The sequence below is a fragment of the Sciurus vulgaris genome (assembly GCF_902686455.1).
Source record: "Sciurus vulgaris genome assembly, chromosome: 15".
In the NCBI taxonomy this organism is placed as follows: Eukaryota; Metazoa; Chordata; class Mammalia; order Rodentia; family Sciuridae; genus Sciurus; species Sciurus vulgaris.
The window spans coordinates 88,681,555-88,704,560 of NC_136476.1; the positions used below are offsets into that span (position 1 = coordinate 88,681,555).

At 64.6% G+C, this 23,006-nt stretch overlaps 1 protein-coding gene across 5 annotated transcripts in view; it reads left to right on the forward strand.

The window, feature by feature from the left end:
• VAV2 (vav guanine nucleotide exchange factor 2) overlaps positions 1-23,006 on the forward strand; it is a 144,682-nt gene that overhangs the window by 112,055 nt on the left and 9,621 nt on the right. For 3 of the 5 annotated variants that reach the window (XM_079111895.1, XM_079111898.1, XM_079111897.1), the window contains exons 6-22: positions 318-416; positions 1,480-1,548; positions 2,516-2,616; positions 6,072-6,171; positions 6,776-6,871; positions 7,429-7,497; positions 9,878-9,964; positions 11,916-12,001; positions 12,722-12,854; positions 14,352-14,461; positions 15,903-16,004; positions 16,383-16,471; positions 19,140-19,156; positions 19,699-19,723; positions 20,596-20,723; positions 21,615-21,689; positions 22,694-22,746. In XM_079111895.1, coding sequence (XP_078968021.1) covers positions 318-416; positions 1,480-1,548; positions 2,516-2,616; positions 6,072-6,171; positions 6,776-6,871; positions 7,429-7,497; positions 9,878-9,964; positions 11,916-12,001; positions 12,722-12,854; positions 14,352-14,461; positions 15,903-16,004; positions 16,383-16,471; positions 19,140-19,156; positions 19,699-19,723; positions 20,596-20,723; positions 21,615-21,689; positions 22,694-22,746 — 1,439 coding nt within the window. Of the gene's footprint in view, positions 1-317; positions 417-1,479; positions 1,549-2,515; positions 2,617-6,071; positions 6,172-6,775; positions 6,872-7,428; positions 7,498-9,877; positions 9,965-11,915; positions 12,002-12,721; positions 12,855-14,351; positions 14,462-15,902; positions 16,005-16,382; positions 16,472-19,139; positions 19,157-19,698; positions 19,724-20,570; positions 20,724-21,614; positions 21,690-22,693; positions 22,747-23,006 lie in introns of all 5 variants that reach the window. The other 2 variants (XM_079111894.1, XM_079111896.1) reach the window with 1 other exon arrangement.

Consider the following 23,006-nt stretch of genomic DNA (forward strand, 5'->3'; position numbering starts at 1 on the left):
AGCCCGAGGCCCTGCCCCAAGGCTGAGGCCCTGCTGGTGGAAGTCCAGTTCAGGAGCAGAGCCTGGGGTCTCCTGTCTACTGCTTGGTGCTGGCCCCTCTCACCCCCTTGGTCCCTGTGCCTCATTTCCTTAACTGCAAGACAAGGAGGGTCTGGGCGCCCGCTGCCTCCCCACTCCTTTACACCTGGGGAGCGCGTGGCCAGGCCTGAGCAGATGTCCTACGGTGGGGGACAGGTGACCTGGGGCCTCCCCATCCAGGTGCACAGCCAGCAGGTGCCAGGCAGGGCATCCTGGCTTACGTCTCACGTCCCCTCCAGAAAATGGGCATGACGGAGGACGACAAGAGGAGCTGCTGCCTGCTCGAGATCCAGGAGACCGAGGCCAAGTACTACCGCACCCTGGAGGACATCGAGAAGGTGGGCACGTTGGCCGCTGGCCACAGCCGCTCTGGGGTGGTGAGGCTGGGCCCCTCGGCTCTGCCTCCAGACGCCCCCACCCCGGAGTTGGGGTCGTGCCTCCTGCCGCGTCCGGCTCCACCCGACCCTAAGGGCTGGCTCTGCCTCTGAGCCTGGTCTGGGCAGCGCGGCTCCTAATTATGGAGGCACTGAGCCGGGCTCCGCGCTCCTGCCTTCTCCCTCACGAGGGCCTGTCCCGGAGGCTTTGCACTGGCCTCCCCTTTGCCGCAGGAGGCAGCAGCTTTGCCCCTGGGTGGCCAGAAGCACCCTGCACTGGAGCGTGGTGGGCACAGGCCCTGAGCCACTGAACAGCCTGTCCCCTGTCCACTGTGGCCTCCCCGTGCCCCACAGCCTGGTTTGGGGCATTTCCCTGACATGCAACCACCTGAGCCATGTGCAAAGATGAATAGGTTTTTTTTGTTTGGTACTGGGGATCGGACCCAAGGGTGCCTACCCACTGGCCACGTCCCAGCCCTTTTTTGTATTTTATTTAGAGACAGGATCTTGCTTAGTTGCTTAGAGCCTCGCTAAGTTGCTGAGGCTGGCTTTGAACTCGCGATCCTCCTGCCTCAGCCTCCCAAGCCTCTGGGATTATAGGTGTGGTCACCATGCCCAGCAAGATGAGTTTTCATGCTTGGATCCCCTGGGCTTTTAAGTCCAGCTGGCCATGATGTGGACACCTGAATGGGGAGTTCTGGGCACCCCCTTGGCCCCAGGTTGTCCTGCCCTGGCCTCTGAGGAGCTCTGCTGGGGCTGAGAGGTTGGTGTTTGGAAGGCAGCCCCATCCTGCCCTCCTGCCTGCTGTCCCTGTGTGGCTCTCACTGTGCACTGTCCTGGAAGCACCAAACCTCCCAGGTGGTCATGGCCTGGACAGGGCATTGTCCTCCAGGTGGTCGTGGCTGGACGGGGCATTGTCCTATAGGTGGTCGTGGCCTGGACAGGGGCAGTGACCTCCAGGTGGTCGTGGCCTGGACAGGGGCAGTGTCCTCCAGACCAGGGCTTAGTGTGGACATCTCTCTTGCAGAACTACATGGGCCCCCTGCGGCTGGTGCTGAGCCCAGCGGACATGGCCGCTGTCTTCATCAACCTGGAGGTGAGGGTCCTGGCTTGCACACATGGTCTGCTCTTAAGCCACTGTCCCACAGCCTTGGAGAGCCCACAGTCCCTGGCTGGCCATGGCTGGCAGGGGCAGGAGTGCAGCGGCCCTCTCTCTGGGGATTCTGACCTGGGGCAGAGAGGACACCTGTCCTGCGTGGCATGAGGGGAGCTGTGTGCTGGGCACTGACTGGCAGGTGTGGTGCTGATGCCCACAGCCCTGGACGGGAGTGGGCCCCGGCACAGGAAGGCCCTTGCCTCTGTGAGCAGAGGCCCTGCTGCCTGGTCCGAGCTGCCCCAGGCCAGACCCTGTGAGAAGAGTCACCTGGCCGCAGTGCGGAGCAGGGCGCCGGCGGGAGGCAGGTGCCTGAGGGCTTCCTGGGGAACTTGCTGCTCCCGGCCATCCCGCTGGCCTCCTGTCATCTCAAGGGGTGGCCTCTGATCTCCTGGAGGAGGCTGACCCAGGCCCCAGAGCTTCCTGCTCTCTGTGCCCCTGACCTGCCATGAGCCCTGGGCAGGTCCAATGACCAGAGAGAAAGGAAGCCAGGTGTGGGGAGCCCAGTGCTGCCCCGCAGCTGTCCATCTGCTCTGAAGTGGGGAGAAGGTGCCCCAGGCTGAGGCTCTCCTGCAAAGCCCTGAGCTGGCTACCCAGAGCTTCTGCTCCTGGGACAACAGGGACCACAAGGACCTGGCTAAGAAACTGCTCTGCCTTCACTGTCCCCTCGGGTGCCAGAGCTGTCCTGTGTCACCGTGTGTCCCTGGGGGCTGATGTGGGCAGCAGGTGACTGCGCTTGCCTTGTGATGGGGCTTAAATGTGCTCTGGCTCCTCTGACTGCCTTGCTGTAGAAGCTTCTAGCAAGCAGCAGTGGTGTGGGGTGCCCACAGCACGGGCCGCTCATGGCCTCATAGGCATCCGAGGAGTGAAGCTGGGGCTGCCCGCTGGACACTGACCGCTCTTCCCCCAGGACCTGATGAAGGTGCACCACAGCCTCCTGAGGGCCATCGACGTGTCCATGATGGCCGGGGGCAGCACGCTGGCCAAGGTCTTCCTTGAATTCAAGGAAAGGTGAGTGCCCCCACCCCATCTGCCAGGCCTCAGGACCAGCCTGGGACAGAGCAGAGGCGGGAGCATCCTCCCGGGGACCCCTCAGGACTGGCATTCTGGGACAGGTGGCTGTTGGCCTCCGGGCCTCCGGGCCCTCTTGGAAACACAGATTTTTTTTCTTTTTTCTTTTTCTTTTTGGTACCGGGGATTGAACCCAGGGGTGCTTAACCACTGAGCCACATCCCAGCCCTTTTTAATGTTGAATTTAGAGACGACATCTTACTAAGTTGCTGAGCCTGGCTTGGAACTTGTGATCCTCCTGCCTCAGCCTTCCGAGCTGCTGAGATTGTAAGCATGTGCCACAGTGCCCGGCTTGTAAACCGAGCGTCCAAAACCAAGACTGCCCCCACCCCATCATAGCCTGTCAGGCCACCTCTGAGCACTGAGCGTGGCCTGGGAGGGGCCTCGCGGGCTCCAGCAGTCCCTTCTGCTTCTTGCTCATTGGGGTCTTGGTGAGTGACACTCATGCCATCCACTGTGCCCCAGGCCTGGTGCCCGTCCTGGAGACTTGGGCATCTAGAGGACACAGCCTGCCCCCGTGTGCTGTCCACCTGGTACAAGGTGGACAGGTCAGTGCTGCTTCTGGTGACAGGCCTGGCCTATGTAGGTCTGAGTGAGGGGCTCTGGGGACATGAGCGCAGACCATGAGACTGGGTTGTGGTTGAGGTCTTGGGTTGGGGGTCCCAGTATCCATAGCCTGTGACTCGGTCTTGACCTCCTCATGTGTGAATTAGGGACAAGGGTGGCACCTGGGCTGTGCAGCCTCACGGGGCTGAGCTGGGCTGATCCTTCTGCCCAACCTGCTGGTCCCCACTCAGTGGAAGGCCACTGTGGCCCCCAGGAGGGCGCTCCAAGCCCCAGCAGACCCGGCAGCACGTGCCGGGCAGCCGGGGGCCGTCTCTGCCGTCCAGCAGAAGCTGGCTCGAGCTCCAAGGTGGGGCCAGGTGCCACAGAGCTGCGGCCGCTCACGTCCGTAGCTCTGTGGACGGAGGTCCACGGTGCTCGGGCCAGTTGTGGGATAGGTCTGAAGCCTGAGGTGACCCCTCTTCTTGTGGGCTTGCACCCAGGGAGTTAGGCCAGCGTCTAGACGCAGGCAGGTCTGCAGGCCAGTTGCGCCCAGCTGCTGCCCACCCAGCTGCCCCGGGCCCCGTGCAGAGTGAGTGCCGCTGAGGAGCGGTCGTCACTGCCGTGGGCAGCAACCTCCGTGGGGTCACGGGCTCCCTGCCTCCAGCCACCGGTCGTGGCGTTACAGAGGGGGTGCAAAGCTGCTTCTGTCCCAGCTCGTCCTTTGGGAGCTCACGAGGGGCAGCATGGGATTCTGGAACTTCTAGTAGGTGCGAGGGGTCCAGCTGGAGACCTTGGCGTCCCCCTCTGAAGACAGGACCAGGGTGGAGTGAGACCTAGCTGTCTGCCTGTCCCTTGGTCAAGGGCGCAGAGACCTGGCATGTCCCCCACGAGGACCTTGCCCACGAGGCTTCCGCCTTCTGGGGCACCAGGGGCTCCTCCACCCTTGAGCTGCCGCGGGGGTGCGTGCACCTCTTGCCTGGCCCAGGAGCCGTGCACGCAGTGACCTGCCACCTGACTCAGGAGGCGCCCCTGCCGGGACCCTTCAGTTGTGTGCGCCTGGGGAAGGGTCTGCCCGGGCCTCAGCAGAGGTCACCACCAGGTCTCCTTTTGGACTCAGTGTTCTAACGCTTCTTTGCTCACTGACTCCGCAGGCATTTATAGAGTGCCTGCTGTGTACGGGTCCTGCACTCGGGGCTAGAGGCAGGACAGGTTCAGCTCCACTGCAGGACAGGAGACGGGAATTGTCCTCAGAGAGGGCTCATCAGGGGCCGAGGTCCAGCCAGGAGCCAGAGCCGTGGGGCCCGGGACAGGATGGGGGTCGGGCCAGCCCTGCAAGGGGAGATCAGACACTCAGGGAAGGCGGGAGCCGAGGGCAGAGGTGGGAGGGGCGCTGGGGTCGTCCAGGCCAAGGTGAGGACTCCAAGGAGGAAGCCACCACAGGCTTCGGTGGTGGGTCCGGCAGCCCAGCAGAATGAGGCCACACGTCAGGGCAAGCTGCGTCCCCTCCTTTCCTAACGTTGCTGAGGAGGCAGGTCCCTCCTGCCTTCATAGGAGCCTAAGGCGCGTCCTCCCGGCGGGTGTCTCAAGCCTGGGCCTGGGAAGGCTCAGTGTTGTCGGATCTGGGGATGCGCCCGTGCGATGGTGCTGGCGCAGGGTCCACGCTGACCTTGACCTGGGTGCTGGCTGCGTGAGCTGCTCTGTCTGAGGGTCTGCGGAGGTCGGCTCCCGTGTGCTGTGGGACCTCAGCCTCTTGTGCCCGGCTCCCTGCAGGCTGGTGTGGGAAGCTCAGGGAGGCAGCGGCTCGGCCAGGCGTGCAGCCCACGGGGGCTGGGGCCTCAGATCCCTGAGCATTTGTCGAAAGCTGGGACATGTGTCAGGAGGTGTCGCCCTGCTTGAGCTAGCACTGCACTGATGTGTCCCCAGGTGGAAAGTGCCCTGCCCCCACCCCTGCCGCCTTCGTGTGCCCTCCAGGGTTGGAGGAGCTGGGCATCTCTGGTCCCGATTGCCCAAGGCTGGGGGCGGAAGGCCTGCCAGGAACCCACGAGCAGGGCTCCGTCACCTGGAGCCTCGCCGGGGTCCCACCGCTGGACGCTTCCTCCCAAAGGCCGGCCGCGTGGAAGTCCTACCAGTGTCAGGCCCAGCCTTCAGCGAACAGCCTCTTGTGCCCGAGCAGGTGACCCTGATGCCTTCATGAGGCCTCGGTGGCCCTGCTCCCACCTTGAAGGGTGGAGAAAGACAGGTCTGGTGCCATCAGTGAGGCAGCTGGCACAGTGTCCCCATGAGTGTGGCTGCCGTCACCCTTGTCCTCGCCAGGTGTCACCTGGCAAGGTTCCTCTCTGCAGGAGCTTCTGTGTGGCTGAGGGCAAGAGGCCTACAGGTGGAGTGCAGGCTTGTCCCCAAGGCCTGTGGGCACTGGGGTGCACCTGGCCCGGCTGGGGACAGAGGGGGAGCGTTCTGGCAGGAGAGAGCATCGTAGGGCCCAAGACGAGCGTCGGAACGGGGGATGGGGGCTCAAGGGCCCGGAGGAGGGGAGGGCAGGAGGGTGGCTGGCAGCGCGGGTTGGAGCCGGCTCTGGCCTCTACCAGGGGCCCGCCAGGGGTGCCCCTGCCTGGGACAGAGTGGGCGGGAGCCGTCCTGGTCCGCTGGCTCTGGGGGCAGGGCCTCCCGTCCCCTCCAGGCATGCCGTGGGGCTGGAGCCGGCTCCTGGCCACAGCCTGAAGCAGCACCGCGGGCAGGGCCCTGTGCCCTCGCAGCCTCCCGAGGAGGAAGCGTGTCGCGAGGCCCTGCGCCCCCGGGGCCCGCGTGTGCGTGTGTGCCCGCGTGCTGACCCGCGTGTGATGTGCCGCCAGGCTTCTGATCTACGGGGACTACTGCAGCCACCTGGAGCGCGCCCAGAGCACTCTCAACCAGCTGCTCGCCAGCCGCGATGACTTCAGGCAGAAAGTGGAGGTAACGGGCGCTGGCCTGGCCCTGGCCACTCCGAGGCTACCGCTCGCTGACTCCCTCCTGCCTGGGGCAGGGGTGCAGCCTGGGAGTGGCCTGCTTTCTCCTTTGGTTTTTTGGGTGGGGGCTGGGACACAGTCCTGGCCCAAACACAGCCTGCACCCCCAGGTGCCTGGAGCGGGGACTTGGGGCCCATTTGACTTGACAAGGGTCTGTGGCCCTCGACCCTGGCCTCTGCTGACCCTAGGGCCCAGGCGACGCTGCTGGAAGTGTGTGTCCTACCCAGGCTCGGGACCCACCCCGCAGGCCCTGCCTCATTTCTCCGGTGGTGGTCGCTGACCCAACAGGATTGTCCCTGTCTGGTGTGATCAGGGTCCATTCTCGGAGCCCTGGCTGCAAGCTGGGGGTCGGGGCAGCGGCCACTCCCAGAGCAGCGGTGGCAGGGGAGGCCCCGCCCTCTCTGAGGACTGGCCCTAAGGAAGGGACAGGGCGCTGAGGTGGGGGCCGCTGAGACCCCAGTGTGAGAGGCACCGTGGGCCGCTCCTGCTGGAGGCCCGGACTCGCGTACCCAGCAGCGGGCACCTCCTCACGGCGCTCTCCCGCCACCCAGGAGTGCACGCTGAAGGTCCAGGACGGCAAGTTCAAGCTGCAGGACCTGCTGGTGGTCCCTATGCAGCGAGTGCTCAAGTACCACCTGCTGCTCAAGGTGAGGCCCCGCTGCCCACACCCGCCGCCCCTGGGCTCCAGGGCAGGGTGGACGTGAGCCGACCCGAGTGAGTCTGCTCGGCACGCCCTTGCTGTTCGGCGCTTGTTAGGAAGGTGATCAGAGTAGACACACAGGGAAACTGGTCAAAACCAGGCGGGGGAGCAGAGCAGGGAGGAAGGCAGCCTCATTCCAGTGGTAAGGGGGTGGCTGTGGTTGGCCATGTGACTGAGACTGAGCTTCCTGGCAGCCATGGTGAGAAGGGGCTGGGAAGGTCCTCAGGAAGCGTGAACCTGGAGGGGAGGTGGGTGGCTCCTGGGTGAGTCCACCTCAGTGCACTGCTGCTGGCCACCCCCGTGTTCCTTCCTGCACTGCCCCCTCTCCTTGTCCACGAGGTTTGGGAGTGGTCCTGCTGGGAGCAGTGTGACCCCGCAAGGAGGAGGCAGCTGAGGCGCACCCAACCTGGGGGTGAGGGTGGCTTTGTGCTGAGGACAGCACCCCTGCCTGATGGGGCAAGGCAGGGCTGGGACCCTGAGTCACCCAGGACCCGCTTCCTCCAGGAACTCCTGAGCCATTCTGCTGACCGGCCCGAGAGGCAGCAGCTCAAAGAAGCACTGGAAGCCATGCAGGTGGGCGCGGAGGCTGGCTGGGCGCCGCACCCGCATGCTCAGGCCTGCGGAGCCCACCTGCCAGTGGCCGGACCGTGTCTTGGCACGTGATGGGCGACACCTGCGGGAGGGTGCAGGTGGGAGAGTGCTGGAGGGACCTCGGCCGACTTCCCTGACCTCACCTGCCGCCCACGACCGCCGAGAGCCGCTTCCTGCTGTCCTGCCTGCCCACGTGCCATCAGGGGTTCCCCGCTCTGTGCTCCACCCGGGGATCCCTGGGTTCCCCTGCCCAGCCCCAGGCTTCTGCTTCTGAAGCGTCCGCCCCTGGCCTCGGCCCCTTTGCCACCGTCTGGGCGGCTCCTTTCCTCTTGATGGTTTCCAGGGCCTCTGGCCAGCCGTGCCCCCTACTCCCTGTCTGTGAAAACCCAGGTCCAGGTTGCTGGGCTCACATCCGGCCCTGCTCAGAAACCCTCTGGGGTGCCCACCACTGCCTCCGCCAGACGGGCTCTTCACGGGGTGCTGGGGCTGCTCCGCAGGGCACTGGCTCCCAAGCCGCAGCAGTGTTGCCACGGAAACCCCAAACCCAGGCCCCTGCCACCCAGGCTCCCACAGGTGTCTGTCCTCAAGCTGCCGCCCAGCGTTCTGCCAGGCTGGCCTCCTCGTCCCCTGGCCGCCTGCTGCTCACCCCCATCTGCAGTGAACTCAACGCTTCTCCGGGTGGGTGGGCTGCCCGCTGGGTTCCCAGGGCCTTGGGCAGTGCTCCCACCCCAGGGAGACCTGTTCTTGCCCGTTCTCCTTGACCGTCATGGCCACCTGTGTCCCCAGGGTGGGCACTGTGTCCAGCCTGGGGCAGGTCCCTGTGGCGCCTGCTTAAAGAGTGCTTTCCCAGAGGCAGAGGACCGCGGTCATCCTGTAGCAGCCGGCCGTGGCTGCTCGGGCCCGTGCCTGTTGGTGCGTGGGGTGGGCCTGGGGTCTGATCACAGGGGCCTTGGATGCTGTGCCCTCTGGCTCCCAGGCAGGGCCTGCCACTGATGCAGAGGGGTGGCCTTTGCCGACAGACGTGGGCTGGGGGTGAAATCCTCTGGTGTGCTGCCCGTTGCTGTGAACCACGGCGCAGGCCATCTCAAGGGTTTGGTGGCAGGTTGCGCGCTGAGCCAGATGTGGCCTGGCGGTTCACTCCTGGCGGTCCTGGCTCCGGCCAGCAGGTGTCTCTAGGTCCCTCAGTGGATCAGCTTCCAGAGAGGCGCTCAGAACCAGGAGGGCCTGCGACTCCTGGGCAGGCCTCCTGTGTTTGTGAGGCTGTGGAAGCGTGCCGGGAGGCCCGGGCGTCGGAAGGGCTTGTGAGCCTCTCTCATCCCCCACCATAGAGTAGGGAAGGCCCATGTGGCCAGCATGGGGGTCTCCACTGTCCTCGAGCTTGATTTCCCCCAGGGACAGAGCGCTCGCTCCCTGCAAGCCTGGGTCCCCTGCTGGCAGGCTGCTTTGCCTGTAGGGACCAGAGTTCTCTTTCCCTGGGGCTCCCATCCCAGGTCTGAGCCCTGTGGCTCTGGGCTAGGGGAGCGTGGTGGAGGCCAGAGTGGCCAGACGGCGTGGAGGCCCTGCCTGCTAAATTTTGGCCACAACTGCTCAGATTCTGCCCCTGCTTTGGGTTCCTTGTCTTTGGGATTTATTTTTCTCATTTTAAAGTAGACAAGAAAACAAGACGCCCTTTACTACGAGAGATGGGCTGCAGCTTGGGGAAGCTCAGTGCTGCCAGCAGGAGGCTGGAGTGTGGACCGTGAGGTCCTCTGGGAGGAGAATGGACAGGAGGGAGGAGGGGACTGGGCCTGGCTCCCGCCGTCCTCTGCTAGCTTTGCCTATGGGATTTCCACGTTTCCACCCGCTGGCCGCTGACTAGGCAGCGGGTCAGCACTGCCTGTCCCCATCTCCAGTCCTTTGCAAAGTTCTGGATTGAGGTGGGCACTGCCCCCTGGTGGCCAGTGGGAGGGTTGCCGGGTGATTGCAGCATGGTAGACGGGTGCTGGGCTGGAAATTGGGGACCCCCAGGCCCAGGTAGAACTTGACTGGCCACTCATTCTACCCAGGCTCCCAGGACATGTGCAGGCTGGGGGTGGGTCCAGGTCTGGAGGTCCTGTGGGACCTGCTGCAGAGGGCATCTTCTGACTTTGAAGGGTGGCCAGAAGAGGTCCAAGGGAGCCCACCAGACCCAGGGGGTGCGCTCCTTGGGTAGGCGTGTTGCACTCCCTGCCTCGGTCTCCTTGTGTGTCCCGTGGGGTGGTGCTCCTCACCCCCTCCTTGTTTTGGGGGTCTGCTACCCCAGCTGGGACCCAGGAGAGGACTCTGGAAGGCCCATCCCTGGGCGTGGGTGGACACGCTGCTCACCTGCCTTTGCTGTTCCCAGGACTTGGCGATGTACATAAACGAGGTGAAGAGGGACAAGGAGACCTTGAAGAAAATCAGAGAGTTCCAGAGCTCCATAGAGAACTTGGTGAGTGGAGCTGGGCCCTGGCCAGCGTGGGCGACGCACACGCACACCCAAGGCTGCCTGGGGCCGCCCCGCCACTTCTGGAGTTGATGTCCAGCCTCTGGCTCCTGCGCACCCTTATCCACGTCGCAGACCAAGCCTGAGGGCGGCCCTTTGCTAAGCGGGCAGGCCCATGTGCATTGCCCGGCGGGGCGGAAGCCTCCCTCAGGCCCAGAAGTGGGTGTGGCCTTGGGAGACAGGAGGCTCCTAGACTGTGGCTCCCGGGCAGTGGACGAGGTTCTGTTCACAGCTCAGCAGTCACCCCTGCTGAGAGCAGCCCCTGGCTCTCTCCTCCCTGTTGATCAGGCAGAGCTGACACCCAGCACCCAGACCCTGTCCCCACCTATCGGGGGCCGACTGGGAGAAGAGATAGGCCGTTTCTGGAAGCAGAGAGCTTAGTCCATGCCAGCCAGTCCTGCTTCCCCAGGGTCTGCCATTTCCACCTCAGCACATTGACACTTGGGACCGGCTTGTTCCTTGCTGGGGGGGCCTGTGCACTGAGCAGCATCTCTGGCCTCCACCCACCAGAGGCCAGTAGCATCTCTGTCCCCAAGTGATGCCTGCCAACCGTGTCTCCAGGTGTTGCCAGGTGCCCCTGGGTGGCAGGGTCAGCCCATTGAGAACCGCTATCTCTCTGCCTGTTTGTCTATCTATTTATTATTTTTGTGGTGCTGAGGATTGAACCCATGCCTTGTGTGTGCGAGGCAGGTGCTCTACCCACTGAGCTAGCTCCCAAGCCCAGAACTGCTGGTTTCGAGGCAAGCATTTCCCCGCACTGGCAATTCTTACTCTCACAAGCGTGGGCAGAGGAGACCCCAGGTACCCAGACCAGCTCCTGGGGCCCCGTGGTCAGAGGGGCACAGCGGAGGGCTCTGCAGACCCAGGGCATGGAGAAGTGCCCATGCCAGGCCAACGGAAGAACAGAGGGAGTTTCAAGCAGCATCACGATTCTGACCAAGAAGACTGGAAGAGGCGCAGCCCCGAGGGCCCCGTCACTGCGGTGCCCCTGCAACCCCAGACGGTGCCCACCACCACCTCAGCAACGCGGGACAGAAGCTTGATTTGTTTTGATTTTTCACAAGTTACTCTTGCTCTTCAAGTAACGAGGATGGAGCAGTGTGGGGCACCAGGCCCCCCGCCAGCACAGCACCTCCTGTGGGAGTGGGGCGTTCATTCTGCACTCTCGGGGGACACCAGGGCTGGAGTGGAACCTGTGGAACCTGGGAGCAGGTGCCTGTGCAGACAGCACAGCGCTCTCAGACCCTCAGCAGCGCGGGGGCCTGGGGCAGGTGCCCAGCCAGCGGCAGCAGCAGCCAGGCCTGGGCAGCTCTGCCCCTGGGCCCTTATGGACTTGTCCCTGTCGCGTACCTCGGAAGCCACAGGCCACATGAGGGAGGTGGATTTCTGCAAGTCAGAGCAGCACAGAGACGATCCACAGGAAACCCAGCCTGAAGCCTGGCCGCCCCGCCAGGCTGCGGCCTCGGAGCCTCCTCCCGTGACCTGGACTGCCGGCCCTGCTCGCCCCGCATGCCCGCACACCTCGCCGGCTGAGAAGCGCTGCTTGTTCTCTTAGTTGGTTTCCCAGGGCGGGTGTCTGGCTCCCCTGACCAGGTCCTGCTCTGGGCTCCACATGCGCGGTCTTAATAGGGCCCAGGCCATCCTTTGCTCTTTGTTCCCAGGGCTGAAGGGAGTCCCTGGTGGCGCTGGCCAGGGAGTGGGGACCGACGCCCCAGGCCTGGTTCCCTCCCCACCCTCTGCCTCCCCGTCCTTGGCACCAGCCCAGAACCACCTGGGTGGGTTTGCCGCTCTGTGCCTGGCGCTGTGGGGAGCGCTGGCCCTGGGCGTGTGCCTGCTGCTCCGTGTGTGGGTGGCGGCTGCTCCCGTAGGACTGACACGCGTTCCCTTTCTTTCCCAGCAAGTGAAGCTGGAGGAGTTTGGGAGGCCAAAGATCGACGGGGAGCTGAAAGTCCGGTCCATCGTCAACCACACCAAGCAAGACAGGTGAGCAGGGCGGCCCAACGGGCGGCATACCATAGCAGTCTGGCAGTCCGGTCCAGGGCGCCCTGCTCCCAAGGGGCCTGGAGACTCGGCCTTCCTGTGGAAAGCGTTCTGCTGGCCTGTCTGCCTCACTCGGTTTTAATTACTTCCTTCCTTCGCACGCGTGTCAGGGAGCCACGTCAGCAGAGGCCCGGGGCTGCCCTGCCTGTGGCGGGCACTGGGCTGCACTGGGACGCAGCCAAAGGCGGGGTGGGGCCCTGCTCCGTGAGCTGATGGTCTTCAGGGAGCCAGGGCAGACCTGGAGCGGCTGGCTGGGGTACCTTCTGCCAAGCGGCTGCTGGGCTGGACGGGTGGTGGTGAGGAGGCTGGACGGAGCTGGCCAGTGCCCTGGAGCCTCCCCTTCCGGGACCACCTGCTGTGTATGACGGGTGGGGTCACTGTGGGCTCAGGTCCGGCCCTTGTGGCCCTCCCTGTCGGGAGATGGAAATGGAAACTGGCAGTGACCATAGGCCAGTCTCAGGAGGAGGCCAGGAAGGAGGGTGGAGGGCCCGACCACAGGCTGGCGCCTGCCAGGTAGGCCAGTGGACAGCAGGGCTCACCCTGGGCGGCAGCTGCGTGTGCCGAGGGAAGAGGCTGCTCTGTGGACTCTGAGCCAGCTCGCAGGTGCCAAGCTGGGGCGCCGCCTGGCTATGCTGACGGCCCCTGGGGTGCTGTCTGGGCCAGGTACTTGTTCCTGTTTGACAAGGTGGTCATCGTCTGCAAGCGGAAGGGCTACAGCTACGAGCTGAAGGAGGTCATCGAGCTGCTGTCCCACAAGATGACCGATGACCCCATGCACAACAAGGACATCAAGAAGGTGGGCCACAGACTGCTCAGGGCGACCGCAGCCCACCGAGGCTGGGCCACACCAGGCAAGGGCAGGCGCCAGGTCCCAAGCCCCAGGGAAGGGCCCTGGTTGCTGGGGGCGGCCCTCGCCTTGTCGTTGTGACTGCTGCAGATGGCACCCCAGGTGGCGTGGGGATTCCACCAGGACCTCAGTGCCCCAGTGTGGGTCTGGGAGGGCGGAGGGCCTCGCTCACGGTCCCTGGTGAGAGCCTGACTCTGGACCCTGGCTGGCCTGGCTGCAGCCCACGTCATCCCTGTAGCAAGCAGGTGTCCTCCCTGTCCCCACCTGCCCTGCCTGGGGGAAGGGCACGAGGGTCCTGGCTGTGCTTGGCATAGGCTTTCATGTTCAGCAGGCGGGGTCCTTGGCTGCAGGGTAGGCCATGGCTGTAGGGTCAGGCCTGGGAGCTGGGACAGGGCTGCATCCTCGGGTTCATTCTTCTGCTGAGGCTTCTGCACAGTGCTTGAGCACCTACTGTGTGTAGCCCTAGGCCAGGAGTGGAGGCCAAAGCCAGGTGCTGAAAATCCAGGCCCTGACCATCCCCAGCGTGCCCTACCCCTCCCAGCCCTGATGTCTGCAGCCAGCAGTTGGGGCTGCCAGGCTCCAGCTGGCCCGTCCTGCACCGCAGGCAGAGCTCGTACATGCAGCAGGGCCGCCGGGGTCCCAGCCTCTGGCACCACCCCTTGGAGTGCTTTCCTGCCGCCCACTCCCCTGGGCCCTGGTCAGGACTCTGTTCCCACCTGTCCTGGGCTGGGGCTCCCCCTGCAGTGCCCACTGCAGGGCCGGCCAGGCACCTAGTGACCCGTCTCCCCCTTTCCTTTCCTCACACGCCTCCTAGTCTCACGGGAAAATGGTAAGCTCCTGCCCCAGCCCGCTCCCCTTAGCAGCCACCCAGCCGCCCTGGCCACTCCCACCCCCCAAGGGAGGGTTTGCCCACCCCCCAGGGGAGGGTTTGGAGTTCGGAGGACATCCCTCCCGGGCCTCTCACTCTGTGTTTCTCTTCTCTCCCTCCCTCCCTCCCTCGTCGCCTCCCCACCTCCCAGCAAGCCCCGTGCTTCCCTTGCCATCCCCTGGGCCCCTCTAAAGGCCCTTTGCCAGAGCTGGGGTGCTGCTGCGCAGGCCCCGCACGGTGGCCGCCCTGCCTTGCTTTTGCCCCCTTCAGTGTCTCACTGAGGACGTGGGCAGGCGGGGCGGGTGCTGGGCACACGCTCCCTGGGCACGTGCTGCCTTGCAGCAGTGGGAGAGGTCAGGGTGCCTGCGGGGCCCCAGCATGGTCCCTCGGGCCCCAGGTGCCCGTGCAGTGGTAGGGCACACAGCAGGCGTCCTTCACGGGGCAGGCCCAGCACGTAGGGCCCTGCGCACGTGTGCACTGTCAGAGCGCACACACCTGTGTGCCCGAGCCCTGGCAGGGAGCGCAGAGATGCACATGTGCCCACACGGCCCCGAGTGAGCACGTCCTGTCCCCCGCAGTGGTCCTACGGCTTCTATCTGATTCACCTCCAAGGGAAGCAGGGCTTCCAGTTCTTCTGCAAGACGGCGGACATGAAGAGGAAGTGGATGGAGCAGTTCGAGATGGCCATGTGAGTCGGGCGGGGCGGGGCTTCTGTGCTCGGGTGGCTGGGCAGGTCCAGGTGCCCAGCTCCTTACCCCTGGGGCCAGCCTACTCGATGGCTTCCCAGGGCAGGGCCGTCCTGCAGGGATGGGCCTTACCACCCTCAAGGCAGAGCCTTGTACACCTGACTCGCAGCTCAGGGATGGGCCCGGGGCAGCGGTGATGCCAGAGGGGCCTCAGGAGCTCAGCCTTTGAAAGCCTAGAACTGCTTCCTATCAGTCAGGAAGCAGCCTGTGCACGGAGTGGAGGAAGCGAGGAGCAGGCTCCCAGGCTGGAGGGGCGGACCCTAGGGCTTGACTGGCAGCAGGTGGGCTGGGGGCCTCAGGCAGGTGGACCATCTGTGCAGTGAGCTTTCACCCAACAAGAGCAGCTTGGAGGAGGGATAGTTTATTTGGGGCTCCTGGTTTCGGAGGGCTCAGTCCATAGAGGGCCGACTCCATTGCTCTTGGCCCGAGTGAGGCCCCACCTCCTGGTGGAAGGGCCCAGTGTAGGGAAGTGCGTCATGACGCTCATGGCAAGGTCAGCAAGCAGAGCGAGAGAGAGAGTGTAAGGGGCCGCAGAGAAGTCGTACCCTTCCAAGTCTCACGGCTCGCTCCACGGCCTCCTCTGCCCCTCGGTGGGTGCAGGTGGAGTGAGTTTCTGACCTCCATGGCTGCCCCTGGTGTGCCTCCTGCCCATCATAACCTGGGTACAGATCTTAGTGTCCAAGTCCCCGGGCACATGTTTCAGGCCCGGTGGGCACTGAGCGCCGAGCATGCTGTTTTCCCTTTGCGTGCAGACCTGTGATCAAGCTTGATCTTAGGAACTAGGCAGAGGAAGAGATGAGCCGTAACGAATTGCTGGCATCACTGCTCTTGAGCTTTGAGTCCACTTTTTAGTGGAATATGCAGAGCTTGAACACAAGCCCTGTGACCCCAGGATGATCCATCTGATACCAGATGGCCCTCAATTGAGTAGCAGGCGGGTAGCGCATGCTGTGTGGATACTCTGGGCCAAAGGATGGTTTGGTCCCGGTTTAGGGTGGGACGTCCTCTTGCTACTCAGAATGGGGTGCCTTGTAAAATGTAAGGATTGATTGTTTCTGGAATTTTCCCAGTTAATATTTTCAGACCACATTGACTGTGGGTAACTGAGTCCTCAGAAGGTGAACCCACAGTTGCGGGGGGGCAGCGGCTGCACTGCTGTGTCTCTGAGACACCTGGGTCTTCACCTTCACCTGGGGTTTTCTTGTGTCAGTGTGGCCTGATCATAAAGCTTCCACAGCAGCCCTCTGCCACATCCTGCCCAGCATCAGACAGCCAGACTCGAGTCCAGGCCCCCAACACTGTGCAGCCAGTCCTGGGTGGCCTGTGGCGCCGGCTTGGGGCTGGTGAGGGCAGCTTCTGCTCCCCTCCTTTGGTCCCTGCCAGGTCAAACATCAAGCCAGACAAAGCGAACGCCAACCACCACAGCTTCCAGATGTACACGTTCGACCGGACCACCAGCTGCAGAGCCTGCAGGATGTTCCTCAGGTGGGGCCTCCGCCACAACCTCCAAGGCCCGCCAGCCCAGTGCTGCCTCCCCGAGTCCCCATGGCCTCTGACCTTCTGCCATAGCCCCATGAAGACCCCAAGGAACCAGGGTGTGTCTGTGAGAGTCAGACCAGCCTGGGCCCTCGGAGTCCAGGATCAAGCCAGGGGGTTGTCCCTGGGTGCCAGGCCACTGTGGGGGCGGGGATCTAGGCCGAGGTGAGCAGTGGGGACAGCGGGGATCCTGAAGGGCCCAGGCTCTGAGGGTTGGCTGCCCCAGGGTGGGCTGCCAGGCCAAGGGGTGGACAAAGACCCTGACCACATCTGAGTGTGAAAGGAGCTGGGCACAGCCTCAGCCTCACCTCCTGTTCTCCTGCACAGGGGCACCTTCTACCAGGGCTACCTGTGCACCAGGTGTGGCGTGGGGGCGCACAAGGAGTGCCTGGAGGTGATGCCCCCCTGCAGGATCAGTGAGTACTGGCCCGCACCCAGGTCCCCAGCCACCTCGGCCTGAGCCCCAGGCCCTGCCTGCTCACAGCTCCCCTTTCCTACCCTCCAGTACTGGCCTCATTGCAGAGCCCAAATGGGAACACCAAGGCTCAGAGAGGGTGAGACACTGCCCCAGGGCACACAGTTATCAGGAGGCAGGACCTGGCTCCTAATGGGTACTGGATGACTTCTCTCCCTGTCCTCCGCCCTGACCCCATGGCAGGAGTTGGCTGCTAGGACACTCTCAGCAGGACTTCTTGTCATCAGCGCCACTCATGATTCTCTCCTGTCCCCCAGCTCCCTCACCAGGGAGGCCTGCGGGGCGGGCACCGTGTTAGTGCCAGCTCACAGCACACACTTGCACATACCACCTTCGGTGCGCCTCCTGTGCCCATTCCTCAGCCAGGGAAGCCTGAGGCTGGGCCCTGGAGGCTCCTCCCAGGTGTCTTGGTTTGGGTTTTGCGGAGGGGTGGCCCAGTGTGGAGCAGCTGGACAGGAGCCAGCAGCCCGTGCCTGAGGCTGAAGGCCTCAGGAGGTGCAGACGGTGGGGGCCACAGCTGAGGGCCTTGGCAGTGTGGCCCGGGGACGGCCTACCGGCAGAGCGCCTACTGAGGACAGGCCCACTCCTGGGCTTCAGTGGGACGGCTTGTCCTTGCCACCCCAGGGAACAGCGCCATGTCACACTGCGAGTCACACACAGGAGCTGTGCCCAGAGGCACGCAGGACGCACCAGTGGTGGTGGGCTCCTCAGGCAGCAGGCCAGCCCCGCGCCCCCCCCACGGTGGGGACCAGGCCCCTTGCTCTTGACATGGGCGTGAGGTCTCTGCTCTGTCACTGGGTGTGTCCTGTCACTGTGACCTGCAGGACAAGGCCAGGGTCGTTGCTGGCACCCCATCATCAGCCCCATAAATGGAGGCTGGCAGCCTCCCCCGTCTCTTGCTTGTTGGTGGAGCCTCTGCTGGTGAAGCTTCGGGGTACAGTCCATGTCTGGGGCTGTCTCGCTGCACCTCCTGAATGACCGGCTTGGGTGCAGTCCATGTCTCTGGGGCTGTCTCGTGCACCTTCTGAAGGACCGGCTTGTCTGCCCAAGACCCGCTGCCCGGGATACAGCAGATCCACAGTCAGTCTGTCACTTACTGAGTGTTGGCCCACTTCCCTGAGCCAGGATTGGCAGGTCCCCAGGCCCCTGTCCCCACCAAAGGCTGCTGCCCCTGCAGCCCCGTCAAGCCCCTCTAGTGTCCGTGACGGAGGCTCCGGGTGCTGGGGTGGACGCCGCCTTCCACTTTGCTGTCCACACCGCCCCCTGGTGGCCACGTGCCCCTCATGCCCAGTGGCTGGCCATGCTTTCTTCCTTTTTTTTTTTTTTAGTTTAAAATTAGACTTTTAATTCTCAAAAATGCAGAGTGGAAAGGAGAAGAAAGGAAGTAAAGACGGCAGTAAACAGGCCCATGCGCTTACCTGGAAGTGCCAGAGGCAGTGTTCCATCTGCTTCAAGCTTCCTCCCCTGCAGGGGTGGCTCTGGGTTGGCGGGGTTTCTCCTGCACCAAGCCCGGCCCCCAGGGAAGGCAGTCAGGCCGCCCCGCGAGGGCTCCCCTCGCACACGCACAGGCCCCACTGTCTCTTATGGTGGGCTTCCCAGTAAAACTCAATATACTGGGACCCTGCTGGACAGGCCATTGGGCCTGTCGAAAGCACCCTCACGTGGACAGCCCTGTGGGCACCAGGCACTGCTGCAAGGGGCCTGAGCCTCCCCGAGGGCACGGTCCTGTTCCCCTACGGGCCTGTCCCTGTCCTGCCACATCCGCTGCCCTCCCTGGGGAGCGTCCACGCTCCTTCTCTCTCTCTTTTGGCTCTGGGGTTGGACTCTGGGCAGCACGCCCTCAGCCTTGGTCAGCGTCCCCTCTGGGCTGTGCCCAGGGCCCTCACTAAGGTGGTTAAGTGCCTGCTGCCCACGGGGGCCAGGGTGCCCAGGGAGGCGCTGTCCCCTCCTGAGAGCCCTGTTGTGGGTCGCCCTCCCTGGGCAGAGCGAAACCTGGATGCGTTGTCCCCCATGCCCGAGCCGCTTCCTGTGTCCCCAGGGTCTTTGGAGACAGGTGTGCCTGAGCAGTCCCAGCCACGAGTGGCGGGCTGTTAAGGTCACAGCTGTTACAGTCTCGTTTGGACCGGTGGCGGGTCAGCAGCCCGGGTGGCTGGGGCCTGGGGCAGACGTTGCTGTCCATCTAACAAGCGGCGTGCCCCATGTCCTTGAGCTGGCACCTGGGTGTCTGAGACAGGATGGCGGGGGTGCGTGCCCCTTTGCTCGCGGCAGGCACAGCCAACCAGCAGGGACCTCTCCTCCGTGGAAGGGTGGGGAGGGGAGGGTGTGGGGGACTGTGAGGGAGGGGTGCCACCTGGACAGCGGCCACCACTGGACCAGAGTTGGCCTAGGCAGGAAAACCTGTTTGCCCCCTCGGGTCGGCTGCCCATCCTGAGCTCCCTGGGACCCTGAGTCCAGAGCTCAGGGTTTGCTGTCAGAAGTGCCTGGGAGCCAAGGGTGGTCAGGGGCCCCTCTCCAGTTCATGACCCGCGTCCGAGCTGAGCCCCGAAGCTCTCCTTCTACCTGGGGCCTGCGAGGCGCTCCGGCTCTGACCCCGTCTGCTTCCTTTGCAGGTTCCCCCGCCGACCTGGTAAGTCCCCCATGCTCCCCTCTCAGGGCCGCGGGAGCGCCTGTTGGTCACAGGGCCTTTTGGTTTTCCTTCACGGGCATCAGTAGAAATAGGTCTGAGTGTGGGACCCCCGGGGACCCCCATGGCTGTGGTCCTGCCCCAGCGCCAGCCTGTTTTTCTGCCCAGGGCTGGCTTGGCCACTGTTGCAGCTCTGTAGCCTGCACCTGCCCTCCTGCCCCAGACCCCTGCTTGGCCCAGCAGAGGTCACACGGTCACCTGTGGGGCACAGACTTGGTGCCTCCCATGGGTGACCATCTGGTTAAGGCAGCCAGCACTGCAGGGGCACTCATCTGGCCTGCCAGGGGCACAGAGATAGGCTGCAGAGGGTGTTCGGTGGACTTCCCGGAGGAGGGGTTCACGTGGGGCAGGGTCGGGGAGGACCTGGGGGATGGGGTTGCTGTGCATCCAGGCCAGGCCCTCCCTGCTTCCTGCCAAGACCTTCCCCTGGGGGAGAGGAGGGCAGGGCCTTCCCTCCTCACTGTCCTCTGTCCTTGTCCTCACAGGATGCCTCCCCAGGAGCAGGACCCGGTGAGTGCTGGGCTTGGGCCCTGTGTGTTGTCCGCTGGGCCTGGCGATGACCGCTTTGCTCCTCTGCTCCAGGCTCCCAGAATGTGAGGGCCTGTGTCCCCCGCCTCACCACCTCCAAGGCCACCGCCCCAGGGGTTGGCTTAGGCCCTGACAAGGCAGCATGGGCCACGGGGACAGGACCAGCCTGAGAAGGGCCAGGGTCCCTTTCAACCCAGAGCGAGGCTCAGCTGATGCCCAGAGACCCCAGCAGAGTGGAGGGTACCCCGGTGCCGTGTCCCCACTTTCCTGTCTGCCTCGGGTGGCTTAGTGGGAAGGGCAGGGACGCTGTGAAGTCCAGCAAAGTCCAAACAGGATGAAATCCAAACTTCATTGGGGAGAAACAAGCCCCCAGAAGACGCTCCTGCTGCCACCCACTGAGTGGAACCCCTGGCCAGACCTGGCCGGCTTCCTGAGAAGTGGCCTTGCTGTCTTTGGGGCCCCATTCCAGCCCTGAGCGCCTCTGACCGGCTCAGATCCCTGGGCCTCCTGACCCTCGTCATCGCCCCTGACGTGAGCAGCCTGGCCCGTCCACACGCTGGCTGCACTCAGAGGTCTGAGTGTCTGGGAGAGCCCAGGAAGCAGCACCTGAAATAAGTCGCTGCTGTCCTGACGCACCAGCGCCCGCCCCGCTGTGGCCCCAGGGCTGTGCTCAGCCCGTCCTGGGAGAACGCGGCCCCTGAGAAGGGCTCAGGGAGGGGCAAGCGGCCAAGTGGCTGTGCCTCTCACCAGGGAGCCCCCTGGGCTGGAGAAGGCCAGGAGACAGGCCAAGATGGGTTGGGCCGCCTGCCCGGGCCAGGTCACAAGCGAGCCCCCTCCTACCCTGTTGCCCACAGGTCCCAAGATGGTGGCTGTGCAGAATTACCATGGTAACCCTGCCCCTCCTGGGAAGCCTGCGCTGACCTTCCAGACGGGTGATGTCATCGAGCTGCTGCGAGGCGACCCCGAGGCTCAGTGGTGGGAGGTGGGTCCTGGCCTCCAGCCGGCTCCTCCCCTCGCCTCCCCAGGACAGAGGCTCTAAGGTGTGGGGCAGGGCAGCTGGTTGGCAGGGCCTCTGCCTCCTCTCACCTCCCTCCTCCATGGCTTGGCTTCTGCCCGTCTCCCTGGGACAGGATGGGGAGGGGCCGCCGCATCTCTGGTGGGAGGCTCTCCTGCTGGTACCTGTGGCCTTCTCTTCGGCCTCCCAAGCCTCTGCTCTGGCCACACCAGACCTGCCTCCTCCCTGTTCTGCCCCCGTTCAGGCCAGCACACTTGGCACTGCTGCGGGGTGACCAGGCATGGTCCTCGGGCCTGGGGAGACAACCATGGCCCAGATCTGCCCCTGCCAAGCCCTAGGAACCCCCCTGAATGGGGCACTGTGGCCAGAGAGCATCCTGTGATGTGGTTTGCAGGACTTCCCTGTTCCGTGTTCAAGGCCACAAGCCGGGGGCCCACGGGACCACCTGGCATGGGCACCTGGCCCAGGTGCCTCTCCCAAGCCCCGGCTCTGGACACAGTCCAGCCGGGCGGCCTTCAGAGGAGCTGCCGCTAGGTAGCACCAATGTGTGTGACGTCCGTGTTGCGGTCTAAAGCCCCGTGTTCTCATGGCATTGCCAGCCTGTGTTCAGTTACAATAGTCACGGAAGGGGAGGCCCAAAGTGTGCCCAGGGCTCTCTGACCCCTCCCAGCCACCCTGGTCCTCCCCCGGTGGCCTTGGAGGGACGCTGACGTGCTGGCCTTACCTGTAATGCAGGCCACCCCCCGCTTCCCCACCAGCCACCACACGGTCCCCTGAGGTCACGGTGGGTGATGCTCTCTGGGGACCAGGGCCTGCCTTCACCTGCGGTGACCCCGGTGCCCTGGCCTCTCCTTCCAGGGCCGGCTGGCGCACGGCAGGAAGTCAGGCTGTTTCCCCAGCTCATCTGTGAAGCCCTGCCCTGTGGACGGAAGGGTGAGTCCTTGCCTCTGGTCACTTCCCGGGGACAGTGGCTGGGGCGCCGAGGGATTGGGGGCCCCCCTCAGTGGGGCTCACCTGACTCTTTCGTGGTGTCCTTGCTGATGGCTGAGCAAGAGCAGAGGAGAGGTCCTGCGGGTGCCGTCTGCTGAAGGCCTGGCCGTGCTGCCTCGCGGCCTCTGGGGCGCCCGCGGGACCCGTGCCTGCTGCACGTCATGGCGCTCTGAGAGCTGCAGGGCCTCGCCCGGCCCTCCTGGGAGAGGCTCCCCTTTGGCGGGGAGTCAAAGCTGGGTTTAGGCTATGTGGGGAGAAGGCCACGTGGCAGTCTCCCCGAGGCGCGAGGGGTGAGGGGCGTCCTTGGAGGACAGCTACGGGCTTCTCCCCAACGGTGCAGGGAGCCGGGTCCCCACGGGAGCCCTGCTGCCCACAGCCCTGCTGGCCCCTGGCCTCTGCTCTGCTGAAGGAGAAGCTATTGAACACTTGGGCTGCTTGGACAGATCCCAGGGCAGGGGAGGACGGGGGTCACCAGCACCTGCGGTGGCACGGGCAGCCCTTGCCCTCCCAAAGCCTCAGGCTCCCCGTGCACGAGATCCACAGGGTGCCAAGGCTGAGTGGTGGCCTCTGAGGCCTCCCGCCTGGGTCCCAGTGAGGCTGGGTGGGGGTCCGGCAGGGGCCCTGGAGCCCCGCCCCACCGTGTCCACTGCCACGGCTCATGGCCCCACGCCCCTGTGAGGCCCTCCCGTGGCACCCGCCCCCTCAAGGGTGGCTCCCGCTCACAGTTGGAGAAGCCACGGTTCTCTTCGTCCTTCCTGAGCGTCTGCGCCACAGCGCAGTCCAGGCTTGCCATTGGGGACTTCAAGGTCCGGGGTGCTGGGCTGAGTTCACACAGTCCTGGTCAGCGCAGGCAGCGCTGGGCCTGGGGTTGGGCCCCGACAGCAAGCTCCGGGCCCACTCTCTGGCCGGCCCTGGTGGGACATCAACACACATGTGCTCTGCCCCAGCCGCCTGTCAGCCGGCCGCCTTCCCGGGAGATGGACTACACCGCGTACCCCTGGTGAGTGGGTGGTGGGCCCAAGGTGCGGGCGGGCTGGAGCCCCAGGCTGCCTCCAGTGTCACCTGGAAACACTGCGGGGCTCAGCAGGAGGGGAGGGAGCCCCTCCTGAGCAGTGTCAGAGGCGCCCATGGCAACAGGAGGTGTGGCTGGTCTTCCTGCTCGCTGCCTGCGCGTGGCGGCCTGGCGGAGCGAGGAAGGGGGTGGCCTTCTGGGTGGACTGAGGGTGCACCTGAGCCTCGGGCTCGTGTCCCTGCTGTGTT